Genomic DNA, 12,614 nt, shown 5'->3' on the forward strand with positions numbered 1-12,614 from the left:
TGAAACTATAAGGAAGTGGTATCTTTTATTTAGAAGTTTTCGGAAAAAATAATTGTAACCTTTTGAAAGATGTAAAATTATATAAAACATATAGGCTAAAACCTAAAAGCTCCTACTTGAACTAGATTTTCACAACATGATTTCTTACTCAATTATGCAACCATTTTTCAATCCCAAACCAACATATACAACCAATTTAGTAAAATAATTCATTAACTGGGAAAATAATTGGCTGACAAATTAAAACATGACTACATAAATGGGTTAAAAAATCTATTTCTTTGTATAAACCAGTAAGAAATTAGAAAAAACTTTTCATGAATAGGTGTTTTACCCTAAAACAATACAAATTAGAAAAAATACATAAACAACTAAGTAAACACAACAAAATCATTGAATGAATCGAACAGTACTATCTCATATTCAAATTATGTAGACACAAACAAAGTGAAGATAATGAACAGGATTGTGTAAATGTGTATATATACATTCATAGTGACCCTAATCCATGGCACTAAAGCTAGGAGCATCCCACCCTAATTGGTCAACAACCTTCCTTATTCTTTCTTCTTGACCCTTTGAATCCCCTAAGGCTGTGGTAAAAGGGTAAATATATGTAACTTTTGTGGCCATGCACCTATAAGAGACCACATCTCCTTTCACCAAGAACTCAAGAACATCTCGCCCAAATCCTCCATCAACCGTGGCCTGTAAATATTGGCCTGTTGGGTATAGATTTTGCACAAAGATCAATAACCAATGATTTTTCTGATTATTTATAGTAAAAAAAAACTAAACGGATATGATTATAGAGAAAGATGTACAAGAGTATTGTGATTTTTAACACTTGATTATCTCATCTTGATTAAGGGCATGTAAATCTGAACACTATATTTCGAATATTGAGACTAAAATTACCATCTGGGGTATCCTCAACGATCTCAATCGTGGCATTTTTCTGTGTTTCTAGAATTGATTGTTGCAATTGCTGCAATAAAGGTTCACAAAATCAAATCTTCACAACCTGCTTTTACTAGACTCAAAAGGAAAAAGCGTATATAGAAGTGACAAAATATCAAACACCTGGAGGGCATTATCGATAGACTTGTCTGGGACTCTCCAAGGGAAGGCAAAAGATGATGACTGTGGGTTACTTGAAACACACCCAGGATTGTTCGATGGACACGGTCTGATTTTCCTGCAAAACAAAAATGTTTCTAAATTAAACAAATCATATGAAGAAAATAGTAGACATTCAACAAACAAATGTGAAGAAAGAATTACCCATTGTCTAATCCGGTGAGTAGGTTCTTGGATTGAGAGAATGGGGTGGTGGCGGGGGGTAAATTGGGCGGCGGAAGGGAGTTGCTGAGAGAAGGGAGTGCAATGGAGGGCGGTGGTGAAGTAAGGGTGATGAGGGCAATGGCTACAGAGAGCAGATGATTTGATAAAAGAGATGGTTTTTTGGGATTAGGGTTTTGCGAGAAGAAAGCTGATAATGTTGATGATTGAATTGGGGATTGTTTGATGGTGGTTGTGGTTGTGGTGTTCTTGAGTGCAAATGGAGGGAGAAGGTGTGTAGTTAAACCGAAACTCATGGTGATCAATAACTTGGGCTCACTTGTGGGTCGCATGTATATATTGATAGTGCTCCGGTTAATGATAAAACAAAACACGGAAAAGCTAAAATAAATAAATAAATAAAATTTTATGGGTTTGGAAGGAAAAGTTAAGATAAATAAATAAAAAAAATTTAAATTGTTAATCAAAACGAACTGAATAAATTTTGGTTTAATAGCTTTATAAATTTTATTGGTTTGGTATCCTGTTAAATCCAAATAACGTATATTAAACATTTTTTGGTTTGTTAAAACTTTCTTTTTGATATGTATGTAAGCTAATAAAAAAAAAAATTAGAACCAAAACAGAAAAAATTTGCTAAACTTAAAGGATCAAACTTATAATCCACCTGGAAACTATTTTTTGGATCTTATCCTCCAAGTAGCGATAAAAATGTAGGAAATATCTTTGAATTAGTACCCACAAACAAAATGATTTTTTTCTTGGACCATCTCTCACCACTCTCTCAACCAATCCATAATACATTAATACACACTTACCAAGTGCAAACTGAAAACGAAGAAGCATGGGGTTACATGAAAAAACAAAGAGTTTCTTCAACAACAGATGGCTGGTTTTTGTAGCTTCAATGTGGGTTCAATCTTGCTCAGGTCTTGGGTACTTGTTCGGCAGCATATCGCCGGTGATAAAGAAATCCATGGGTTACAATCAGCGGCAGATTGCCATGTTGGGTGTGGCTAAAGATATCGGTGATGCAATCGGATTCATTCCTGGTAGTTTATGCGAAATTGCTCCCATTTGGGTGGTTCTTTTCATTGGAGCTGTTCAAAACTTCGTCGGATATGGTCTGGTTTGGCTCACCACCACACACACCTTGCCGGAATTGCCTCTGTGGGTGGTCAGTTTCTCACTTTCTCTAACCCTCTTTCCCCTTCACTCATCTGATCATCGATTTAATTCACTATAAGCGTTTGCATATATATACTTTCAGCTATGTGTTTGTATATTCGTCGGAACAAACGGAGAAACCTACTTCAATACCGGAGCTTTAGTATCCGGAGTTCAGAACTTCCCAAAAAACCGTGGTCCAGTCGTCGGAATATTAAAGGGTTTTGCCGGGTTAAGTGGTGCGATTTTGACACAAGTTTATACAATCTTCAATTTTCCCGATCAATCCTCCATCATTTTCTTGGTTGCAGTGGGTCCCACGATCGTTATATTATCGGTAATGTTCATGGTTAGACCTGTCGGAGGCCATAGACAAGTTCGAGAATCCGATGACACAAGCTTTGTATTTCTTTACAGTGTTTGCCTCATTCTCGCGGCTTATCTCCTCGGAATTTTGATTTTACAAGATCTGATCGTTCTGAACCAGATAACCGTGACTTTGCTCACCGTTGGGCTGTTGATCCTCGTATTGCTTCCGATTGCAATTCCCGTTTTTTTGGTTTTTTTCTCAGAGAATCTACCGGAGGAAAGGCTACTGCTTAACGAGGATGAAAAGAAAGATGGAAATGAAATGATAATGAGTGAGATGGAAGATGAGAAGACATCGGAAGTAGACTTGCTTTCTGCCTACGAAAGGCAAAAGAGAATCTCTCATTTGCAGGCGAGACTGGTGCAGGCGGCGGCGGATGGGGCTGTGAGGGTGAAGCGGCGGAAGAAGGGTCCACGAAGAGGGGAGGATTTTACGTTAATGCAGGCGTTGGTAAAAGCTGATTTCTTGCTCATGTTTTTTTCGTTAGTGTTGGCTTCAGGATCCGGTTTGACCATAATTGATAACCTTGGTCAAATGTGCCAATCGCTTGGTTATGAAAATCCGCATATATTTGTTTCCATGATTAGTATTTGGAACTTTCTTGGTCGTGTTGGTGGTGGATACGTCTCCGAGGTAATCGTAAGGTACGTTTTAAAATGTTTGTTAAAACTGTTATGTTATAATGTTTATTTGTAAAATGACTCGAAACATAGAACCTAAAAACTCTAAGATACTTTGAATGTTGAAGTCAAGTTTTTGTTTTTTTTTTTTTGGTTACCTGATTTTTTTTTAAGTTTGTTGATGAGTGTACCTTCAAGTTTATAGTACATTTGAGTAACATAACTTTAAACATATTAAATTAAATATTGTACTATTTGCGTGTTGATAAATCTTTTTGCATGCTAGAAAGTACGCATACCCAAGACCGGTTGCAATGGGTGTAGTTCAAGTCGTAATGGCAGGTTCGCTTTTCTACTACGCAATCGGCGCACCCGGTGCTATTTACATTGTTTCGGTGGTGATCGGACTCTGTTATGGAGCCCATTGGGCCATTTTTCCATCAACTGCCTCTGAATTATTCGGTTTGAAGAGTTTTGGTGCATTGTATAATTGTCTTGCACTAGCAAGCCCAACAGGTTCCCTAATCTTTTCTGGTGTCATTGCTAGTGGAATTTATGACTATGAAGCAAAGAAGCAAATGACCATAAACCATCGTATTTTTCAAGATAATGAAGAACTTACATGCTATGGCACCATATGTTACTCCATCACTTGTGGGATCTTATCTGCACTTTGTGTAATTGCGGTTGCTTTGAGTGTGACAGTTGTTTACAGGACTAAAGGAGTCTACGCTCAACTCTACGGGACCTCACGGACTTAGAAGTTGAGATGTTTATACTTTATAAATAATTGCTTGAATTATTTTTTGGAAGAGAATATTGCTTGTATTATTGGGATTATAGCTTATCGGACATGATCCGATTGTGAAATATAAGTTAAGAGTATGTAAAGCTATAGATAAAATGTATATCATTGTATATTTTATGTTTTTAATGGATAAAAATATGTGTGTTTACCAGCTAATCTTTCATCGTCGGTATATTTTTTTGGGTATGCAGAAAAAAAAAAAATTAGTTCTGGAACAATAAACAAACAATAGCTACCTTATAAATTAGTAAACTTGATTTCTTACGTGGGTTTCTTTATTCCAATTTGTAATAACTATTTTTTAACTTTAATAATCCAAATTAAAACAAAAGCGTCGATATGTCCGAGTGGTTAAGGAGACAGACTTGAAATCTGTTGGGCTTCGCCCGCGCAGGTTCGAACCCTGCTGTCGACGAAAAGTAATATAATTTTATTTTTCTGTTTTTTATCGTACTAACTATGATTAAAAAAAAGGTGAATATTTAAAATATAAAACTACACTTATTATATAATATCTATGTCCCCCCAACTTACTCAAATAGTCATACAATTTTGGATAATTTAAATGTCTTAATCTTTGAAGATAGATGTGACTATGAATAATGAATTTGATGTTTCTTTGGATAATTTAAATGTATTAATCGAAGATAGAAATGGCTATGAATAATGAATTTAATGTTTCTTTGATGCTGCTGCAATGACTTACAAGTATTACAAAAGAATATGCATCGAGCAAAAACCCGATACAAAGTGATCGATTATCATACAACACATTCATTAATACAATCTTATCTCATTTTTTATAACAAAAGTAGAGCTGAGACATTCAAGACTATATTTACAACTATACAACCGATCTTTGTTTCATATCATCGATTCTCAATGATATATATATGCTTCAAGAAAAGTCTGGGAATGTGTTGAAAATAATCTTTAGACACCAGCTCTTCTCAAAAAGGCAACCATGCCTAAACCGGCAACTAACGCAGCTCCAGCTGCAACTGTACTATATGCAGTGGTCCATGCATCTCCTTGAGCAAACTCCATAATACCTCCTTTTGTGGAAGACCCTTTTCTACGTTTAGGTACCCCAGAATAATCTAGATGCAATTTTAAACCCTGTATAGATGTACACCATTAACAACATATTGGGTCTCATTCGTATGAATGTCATCTCTTCTTCCCTTAAATAACAAATTGGGTCTTATGTATCATGGTAAAATGGATCATACCTTCCATCCGGATAATCTTGCATGGTCAACAGCTGCAGCAAGATCAGCATCTGTTACCAGTACGATCTTGTCTTGATCTTCGTCTTCATACTAAAAATGGATCATTCGTAAGCAAAAAATATAAAAAACTTGAATATATATATATATATATATATATATATATATATATATATATATATATATATATATATATATATATATATATATATATATATATATATATATATATATATAGACCATACCAGAATCTGTGGAAGGTTGTTGCGGTCAATCTCACCACCTACTCTCTGAAGAATTGCAGTTATAAGATCCGCCAAACTTCGAGTATCTAAACCCAAAATAAAAACCGGTTAATTAAACGAAACCATAAATATATCTTTTAAAACATTAAAAAAAAAAAATTAAGCATACCACATATAAATCTATGCATCCGACCCCTTTTATCTTGGATCTTGAAACCAAACGCATTAGGTATTGTTGATGAAGGATACGGAAGAGTTTTCATTGTTCCTGCTTCCGAAACCAATCTCACAGAGCTCTCACTGTATCATATCATCGATTGTATTTAGATTATAAACCAACATTGAATTAGAGTCGCAATAATGTAATTAAAATAAAAATCACATCCAATAACCTCCTTAGATCATCATCATCATCTCCCGGACATATTGCCATGGCAGAGTCCCAAAACTTTTGCATCATTGAACTTGCAGTTTCGTTGTCTATCCCCGCTGTATTCCCCACCTGTAGACATGGCAATCGCACTATAATATATATTCAAAAAACTAAAATAATAAACAAAACTCGTCCACAATTTCATTGAGGGTATACATGTACTTTATTTACTTACTGTGGCTACCGCAGCATGAGTTATATGAAGTACATCCACAATAGCAACCACAACTCCCTCTACACCAAACCATCTGCTAGTTTTAGATATTATACGTATGAATTGTGTAGCATTAACAACTATTTATTTAATGATTACCTTTATCAACTACAGGAAGATGTAAATATTTCCCATCATGCATGTTATGCAGGGCATTGACAATAGGTGTATCAAGTGTAGCACATTCTGGATTTGGAGTCATTACCTACTTGATAAAAATAAAAATAAAAAACATAACCTGAAAATCATAAATATTGTGAAGAAAAATGTAGATGATACGGGGAAACAGGGGCAGTTAGGTAATTTACCTTCTCAACAGAGATGAGTTCGGGGCGAAGATCTTGTGCTATCACCCTCATTAAGATATCTTTTGATCTAATATAAGTAGAAAATAGCATGTTATGGTGTTGTTTGTTATTTGTTCTAAATTTTTATATAATTGAGACACTCACGTTAAAATCCCAACTGGTTTTTTATCTATAGTTGCAACAACAGAGCTCATGCGACACTCGAGCATCTTTTTTGTTGCTGTTACCACTGTGTCAGATGGTGAAACTGTGACAACCCTGGTATTATTTTGTGGAAATCATCGATATATTTCCATTTCAAGAAAAATCCAGTATGAAGAAATTTATTTAAAAAAAAAAAAAAGAAATTAAGTAAAGGTATTACCTACTTTGGATTCGCGGAGATTATAGTAGATAAAGATGGTCTGAACATCCGTTCACGAAGTGATTCAACAAACGTGTTGGAACCTGTTTGAATTTAAGTCACTTTACTCGTATTTTTAAAAAATTTATGAATCTTGAAGTGCATAAGTGAAAAATAGAAATGAACTTTGACTACTAACCAGAAACAGAAGATCCCCAATGCTTCTCAACACCTTCAACAGCAGCTGCTATGGCTTTCCCCTTTTCAGCTGCACGTTCCATACGTGCAATTGCATCATATAAACATTTTTCAATGTCAAGCAAAGCAATAACCTTTCCATGTTCTACAACTGGCAAGTGTCTGAATTTTCCTATAGTTTTAGGAATTTCAATTAGTAAAGCAGATTAGCAAGTTATCTTACAAAAAAAAATCATCTCATTTCTCATGATTAATAGTTTAATACTCACCTTGAACCATCTTTTGTAAGGCTTCAACAGCAAGAGTATCAGAAAGTACAAAAAGGGGGTTTTTCGTCATCACTTTTGACACAGGCGTGTTCTCAAAATCAATCTCACGAGCAATTACTCTTGTTGCAATGTCCTTCGGTTGTTATTATAATGGCTAATTAGTGAAAGATAGGAATCCAGATGAATGAAGAAAATTCAAGACAAAGTTAACCTTGTCTGTTAATATTCCACAAAGTAAAGATCTTGAATCAGTAACCAAAAGTGCATCAACTCTTCTAGAAGCCATTCTACGACATGCTTCATAGATGCTTGTGGTTTCAGGTACTGTCAAGGCCCTTGAGAGACGTAAACGCTTCACTGTACGCTCTCCCGTTAGTCCCCTATACAGATTTTTCAAACCATATCTCAAAATATTTGTGGCGTATTAGAATTGAAATTTGAAGTATAAGTTAAGTTGATTAAAAGGCGTTCGTATGATGCTCAGTTGTTCATTTGTTCATATGCATGTAGATGAAGAACTGGAGAATCTAAATGAGTCGAGATACAACGGAATCAAAAACGCATACATGGAACGAGAAGCAACAAGGGATCTGCGATCAGGGGTTCCCCTTTCAGAACCATTCCTCCTTTGAGACGACGATGTTGTCAACGCCATGCTTCTTCGTGAAGAAGAACCTGCATGACTAGTCGTCATCTTCACCACGGGCAGGTGTCAATCAGGATTCCTTACCTTAACCTACATGAAATCGCATGAATCGATCAATTTTGGGAACATGACACAATGAGATTACTACAACAATATCGTACTCCGTTAATAACATCAAAAGAAAGAACACCTACACAATTAATTAACCTGATATCGGTTATCGCTCACACATAAACAAGATTTAGGACAATTGATTGGAAGGTATTCATGAATTCTCCATGAATTATGTGCAGATCCTTGTTCCAATTTCAGAGGAGGAAATGAGGCGCTTTTTTATCTCTAGAAAACATACAAAGAATTCTATAAAATCATGTTAAAATAGTCATTAACTCATTTTCATTATGTTATATTTTTATTTGGAAAATTGAGGAAACTTTTATAGCATTTTAAAGAAATAACCGATTTGTATAATTTTGGTAAAATAACAATGTGCTTCATAATGGATATTTTGGAGCAGTAGAAAAAGGGTCAAATCCAATATAAAGTAGGGGCCGATGTTTAAGATGATTAAGAAGAATCGAAACTTTATTTTGGAAGATTAACCGAAGTGGTCAGTTTGCAAATTTATTAAACCGAAATTACCAGTTAACCTATTTTTCCGGTTATTGGTTAACCAATTAACCTGTCCTAATAAATAAATGTGTTTCATAACTAAAAAACTTCATAACGACTTTCCAAAACAAAAATAATCTTTCGTGATATCAATAATTGTCATTTCTTAAATTTGAATTATATATATGGTAATAATATATTTTTAATTGAGATTTTATTTGGACAATTGTTTTAATAATGAAAATAGATAATATAATCGTTTTTATTGTAAACCTAAATACTTCGATTAAGTAATACATAAGTTAACAATATATAAATGTACATCTTATTCTTTTTAAAAACATAAAGAGTTACTCAATATATGTTTAATGATGATGAAATATAATTAAAAAATGGAAATTATATATTAAACAGGTCAATGTTAATTGATAATAATTATTAAATAAAAATTGTATTTTATAATTATTAATTTCAAATTAACTTCATTCCCCAAAAAAATAACAAATGAAAAAATCGGTTTTTCGGTTAACCATCCAATGTAAATGACGTAAATTGTAACCGAACCAAGAAACCGAATATTTTAGCGATTTAGTTAACCAATCCGAAAAAAATCAAAAAAACCTAATTCAGTTAACTTAAAAATCGATAAGGTTTGTCAGCTTTTAGGTTCGGTTTTTTGGTTTCCGTTAATTTTAAACACCCCTAATACAAAGTCCGATACGATATATGTCAAGCCCACGGGTGATACCGGAAAGTCAATTTAGAAAAGCTGAAATTCTTGAAATTTAAATTTTGAAGATTTTATGTGTTTTTTCTACCGTATATTCAATAAACTATGTTAGTTTTACATGTTTATATATATATATATATATATATATATATATATATATATATATATATATATATATATATATATATATATATATATATATATAACCAAAGGTTTTCTTAATAAAGGACATGTCACATTAGAAATCTCTATTCTAATAAAAGAATAGTTTTATTCTCCTTTTGACATGTGTCACCATATTAGGCTTCATAATTAATGTATATTTTATTTTTCTTTTGCCATGTGTCACTGTATTATATCTCCTAATTAATGCATGTCACTTGCTAACTTATTGAATCTCCATTTCAAATTTCAAATTTTAAATTTTCCACTCTAATTACATTAAAATAATAACATTATAATGAAAATTAAATAAAATTAACACAAATTATAAAGTGATATAATTATACATATTTATTTAAAGCAATGATTATAATTTTATATAACTAAAAAATCTCTTAATGAATAATTTATTTAAAATAAGTGATTAATAATTTTGAGTTTTTAATATTAAAGTTTAAATAAGTTTGTAACCGTGGTTCCCACGGGTTATAAACTAGTTATAAAATAATTAGATTGTGGGTTATATATATAACCAAAGGTTTTCTTTATAAAGGACACGTCACATTAGAAATTATAAAATAATTAGATTGTGGGTTGGGCTCTAAACAATCTAAAACGTTGGGGTGCTTTGAATCATTATAATTATGTTTGGATCATTTATTGGGTCCGGTGGAGCATTTAAACATATCACCATTTATATGGATTCGTCATTCATGAGATTTCTTTGGCAGGCTGCCAGGCTTCATTTTCCCATTTTTATGACTTAACGCTCCCAAATACATGTGGAAATGTATCTTACAAGCTATGGAACAACTCACACTTAAATCGACAAATTATATCACAAAAAGGATATAACTTTTATCTCTAACTAGATCTATTAATGGATGCATAAAGGTATAAACTTTATACCTTCTGGAGATGACTAGGGGAAAAGAACTTCCAGATCCAAGGTTGCTTTAAGCTTCTAAGCACAATCACCACCTTCTCCTTTCTTCAAAGGTAATCAAAACCATCTTCTTTAGCTCACAAGGCTCAAACTAGGGTTAGGGTTTCAAGGGAGGACTTTGGGAAGTTGGAGGCTGAGAATGGAAAGGGATTGGGAGAGTTAAGGACCTTAAATAAGCTCAAAACCCAAAAATTAGGGTTTGGGTTCTGGTCGTGTATGCCCGACGTACGCTTCTAAATGCGCGACTTCACTATGCCAGTACGCGCAACGTACCAGCCTCCTTCCCAACTTCAACACACTTTCAATTTACTACAACTTCTTTGATCCAACTTCGATTTTGGCGATCTTTATATGCACGAAAGGTGTTGAAGAGCCCCACAATATTATCTAAATATATTGGACTAAAAGCTTTTCGAACCAAAATCCATATTTCATGCAAGATCCCAGTCTATGACTTTCCGTTTTCTACCCTTTGGCCCAAAACACAATTTAAAGGTTAAGATCTCGCAACCATTATTGCCTCCATCCAAAAGGCCTAAGCATTACCTCTTTAAGGCCCATAGCCTTTACACAATCTACTTCTGGCACACTGCCCTGAAATAAGAAATGCCAGGAAACAAGATGTTACATATATCAACATAATCAAAACAAAATAATCAATAAAAATAACCCTACTAATCAGATTAGCGAGAAAATTCATGAATGTCGGTTTTAGACTGGCGTAATGCCGTGGCAAAAGGCATGCCATATCGTGGAAGACTAAAGTTAGAGAAAAAAATTGTTTTTTCAATTCATCTCATGTACAATCAATGTTAGACAAAATACATGGACATGTGGACAATCAATTAATATTTAAGGGGCACATCAAGGGCGGAGCTTCATTATTTGATTTGGGGGGGGGGGGGGGGGGGTTCGAAAATATAATATGCATAAAAATTGGTGAGCGGAAGGGGAGGGGGCACAATTAAAATTTTATATTTTTGGGCCTAGTATGTATAAAATTAAAGTATATGGACTACTTCTTACCAAAAAATTCAGGGGGGCCACAGTCCCCCTCCCTCTAATAAAGCTCCGCTCATGGGCATAGTCAACCTATAATGATCTTTGTGATAACACTTTGAAGGTAACATACAATGAACAACAAAACCTACAAGAACCCTAATATATCAAAAATACCAAGTTAGGATTACATACCTTTGAATTTTTTAAGTAAACAATTCACTTCAAACCCTAATAGTTGATCTTAGAAACTAGCACCAAAAGTATGATGTCTCTAATGGCTCACACCCAAAACCCTAGAAACACTATAACGAAGATGATGGAGAGAGAGAGAGTGTGTGTGTGTGTGTGTGAAGAGAAGAGAGGGAAATTTCGTTCATAAACTTCTTAGAAAGGTTGTACATGAATTTTGGCTCCTGATAAGTCATATTTATAGTTTATGTAACTTACATGCAAATACAGATTTGAATTGATTAAATAATAGATTTAATTACAATTCAAATTATTTCTTTATATGCAACCAAGAGGCTTCCAGAAACCCTAGGAATCCCTCAAAAACAGTCCATACCATGGAGAGTTTTAAAATTGTTTATTTTTATTAAACTATTGAACAATTACAATTCACTTATTGCACTTTTAATTAATTTCAATTATCTCGAATTAATTCTAGATTAATTTTGACTAATAGTTAAATAATTATTATTGATTTCGCATTAATTTATTAATCACATAATAAATTAACAAATCATTTATATATTTCTAACTAATACATTAATCATATAATACATTAACATATCATTTCCCCATAATTTGTAGTTAGTATCATTTTTAGTTATTTCTGGTTATAAGTTTATAACCAATTTAATTTTAAGTTTATATCAATTTAATTATGAGCTTAGACGTCTTAATCTAACAGTAGTGACTCTCTCAATTCAGATGTTATGGGTTCGAGTCTTATTAGAGACATATGGTAGTTTATGAGTAGATTGATTTGTCCTTGAAAAAAAAACTAT

The 12,614-nt window shown here is 33.4% G+C and overlaps 3 protein-coding genes and 1 non-coding gene across 5 annotated transcripts; 2 read left to right on the forward strand and 2 right to left on the reverse strand.

Moving 5' to 3' along the window:
- Positions 1 to 372: 372 nt before the first annotated feature.
- LOC111920167 (thylakoid lumenal 17.9 kDa protein, chloroplastic) lies at positions 373 to 1,624 on the reverse strand. The gene is made up of 4 exons (XM_023915764.3): positions 1,285 to 1,624; positions 1,084 to 1,198; positions 919 to 988; positions 373 to 722 (listed from the first exon to the last, which is right to left on the reverse strand). The coding sequence occupies exons 1-4, from the start codon at positions 1,596 to 1,598 to the stop codon at positions 502 to 504; spliced, it is 720 nt and encodes a 239-aa protein (XP_023771532.2). The 5' UTR covers positions 1,599 to 1,624; the 3' UTR covers positions 373 to 501.
- Positions 1,625 to 2,045: 421 nt separating this feature from the next.
- On the forward strand, positions 2,046 to 4,423 carry LOC111920166 (protein NUCLEAR FUSION DEFECTIVE 4). The gene is made up of 3 exons (XM_023915763.3): positions 2,046 to 2,479; positions 2,573 to 3,483; positions 3,746 to 4,423. The coding sequence occupies exons 1-3, from the start codon at positions 2,147 to 2,149 to the stop codon at positions 4,218 to 4,220; spliced, it is 1,719 nt and encodes a 572-aa protein (XP_023771531.1). The 5' UTR covers positions 2,046 to 2,146; the 3' UTR covers positions 4,221 to 4,423.
- Positions 4,424 to 4,600: 177 nt separating this feature from the next.
- Positions 4,601 to 4,682, forward strand: TRNAS-UGA (transfer RNA serine (anticodon UGA)). Its single transcript has one exon. It is a non-coding gene; the product is annotated as a tRNA-Ser (tRNA).
- A 245-nt stretch (positions 4,683 to 4,927) lies between these two features.
- Positions 4,928 to 8,514, reverse strand: LOC111920168 (CBS domain-containing protein CBSCBSPB1). 2 transcript variants are annotated; one of them, XM_023915766.2, is made up of 15 exons: positions 8,360 to 8,514; positions 8,073 to 8,242; positions 7,718 to 7,886; positions 7,507 to 7,639; positions 7,239 to 7,409; positions 7,065 to 7,143; positions 6,841 to 6,954; positions 6,697 to 6,763; positions 6,488 to 6,593; positions 6,350 to 6,408; positions 6,134 to 6,243; positions 5,911 to 6,041; positions 5,742 to 5,827; positions 5,500 to 5,589; positions 4,928 to 5,386 (listed from the first exon to the last, which is right to left on the reverse strand). In XM_023915766.2, the coding sequence occupies exons 2-15, from the start codon at positions 8,198 to 8,200 to the stop codon at positions 5,201 to 5,203; spliced, it is 1,629 nt and encodes a 542-aa protein (XP_023771534.1). In that variant the 5' UTR covers positions 8,201 to 8,242; positions 8,360 to 8,514; the 3' UTR covers positions 4,928 to 5,200. The 2 variants fall into 2 exon arrangements, with proteins under 2 accessions (XP_023771534.1, XP_023771533.1); XM_023915765.3 differs by having other exon boundaries at positions 8,347 to 8,505.
- Positions 8,515 to 12,614: the final 4,100 nt, after the last annotated feature.

The sequence above is a fragment of the Lactuca sativa genome, chromosome 1 (assembly GCF_002870075.4).
Source record: "Lactuca sativa cultivar Salinas chromosome 1, Lsat_Salinas_v11, whole genome shotgun sequence".
NCBI classification, from domain to species: Eukaryota; Viridiplantae; Streptophyta; class Magnoliopsida; order Asterales; family Asteraceae; genus Lactuca; species Lactuca sativa.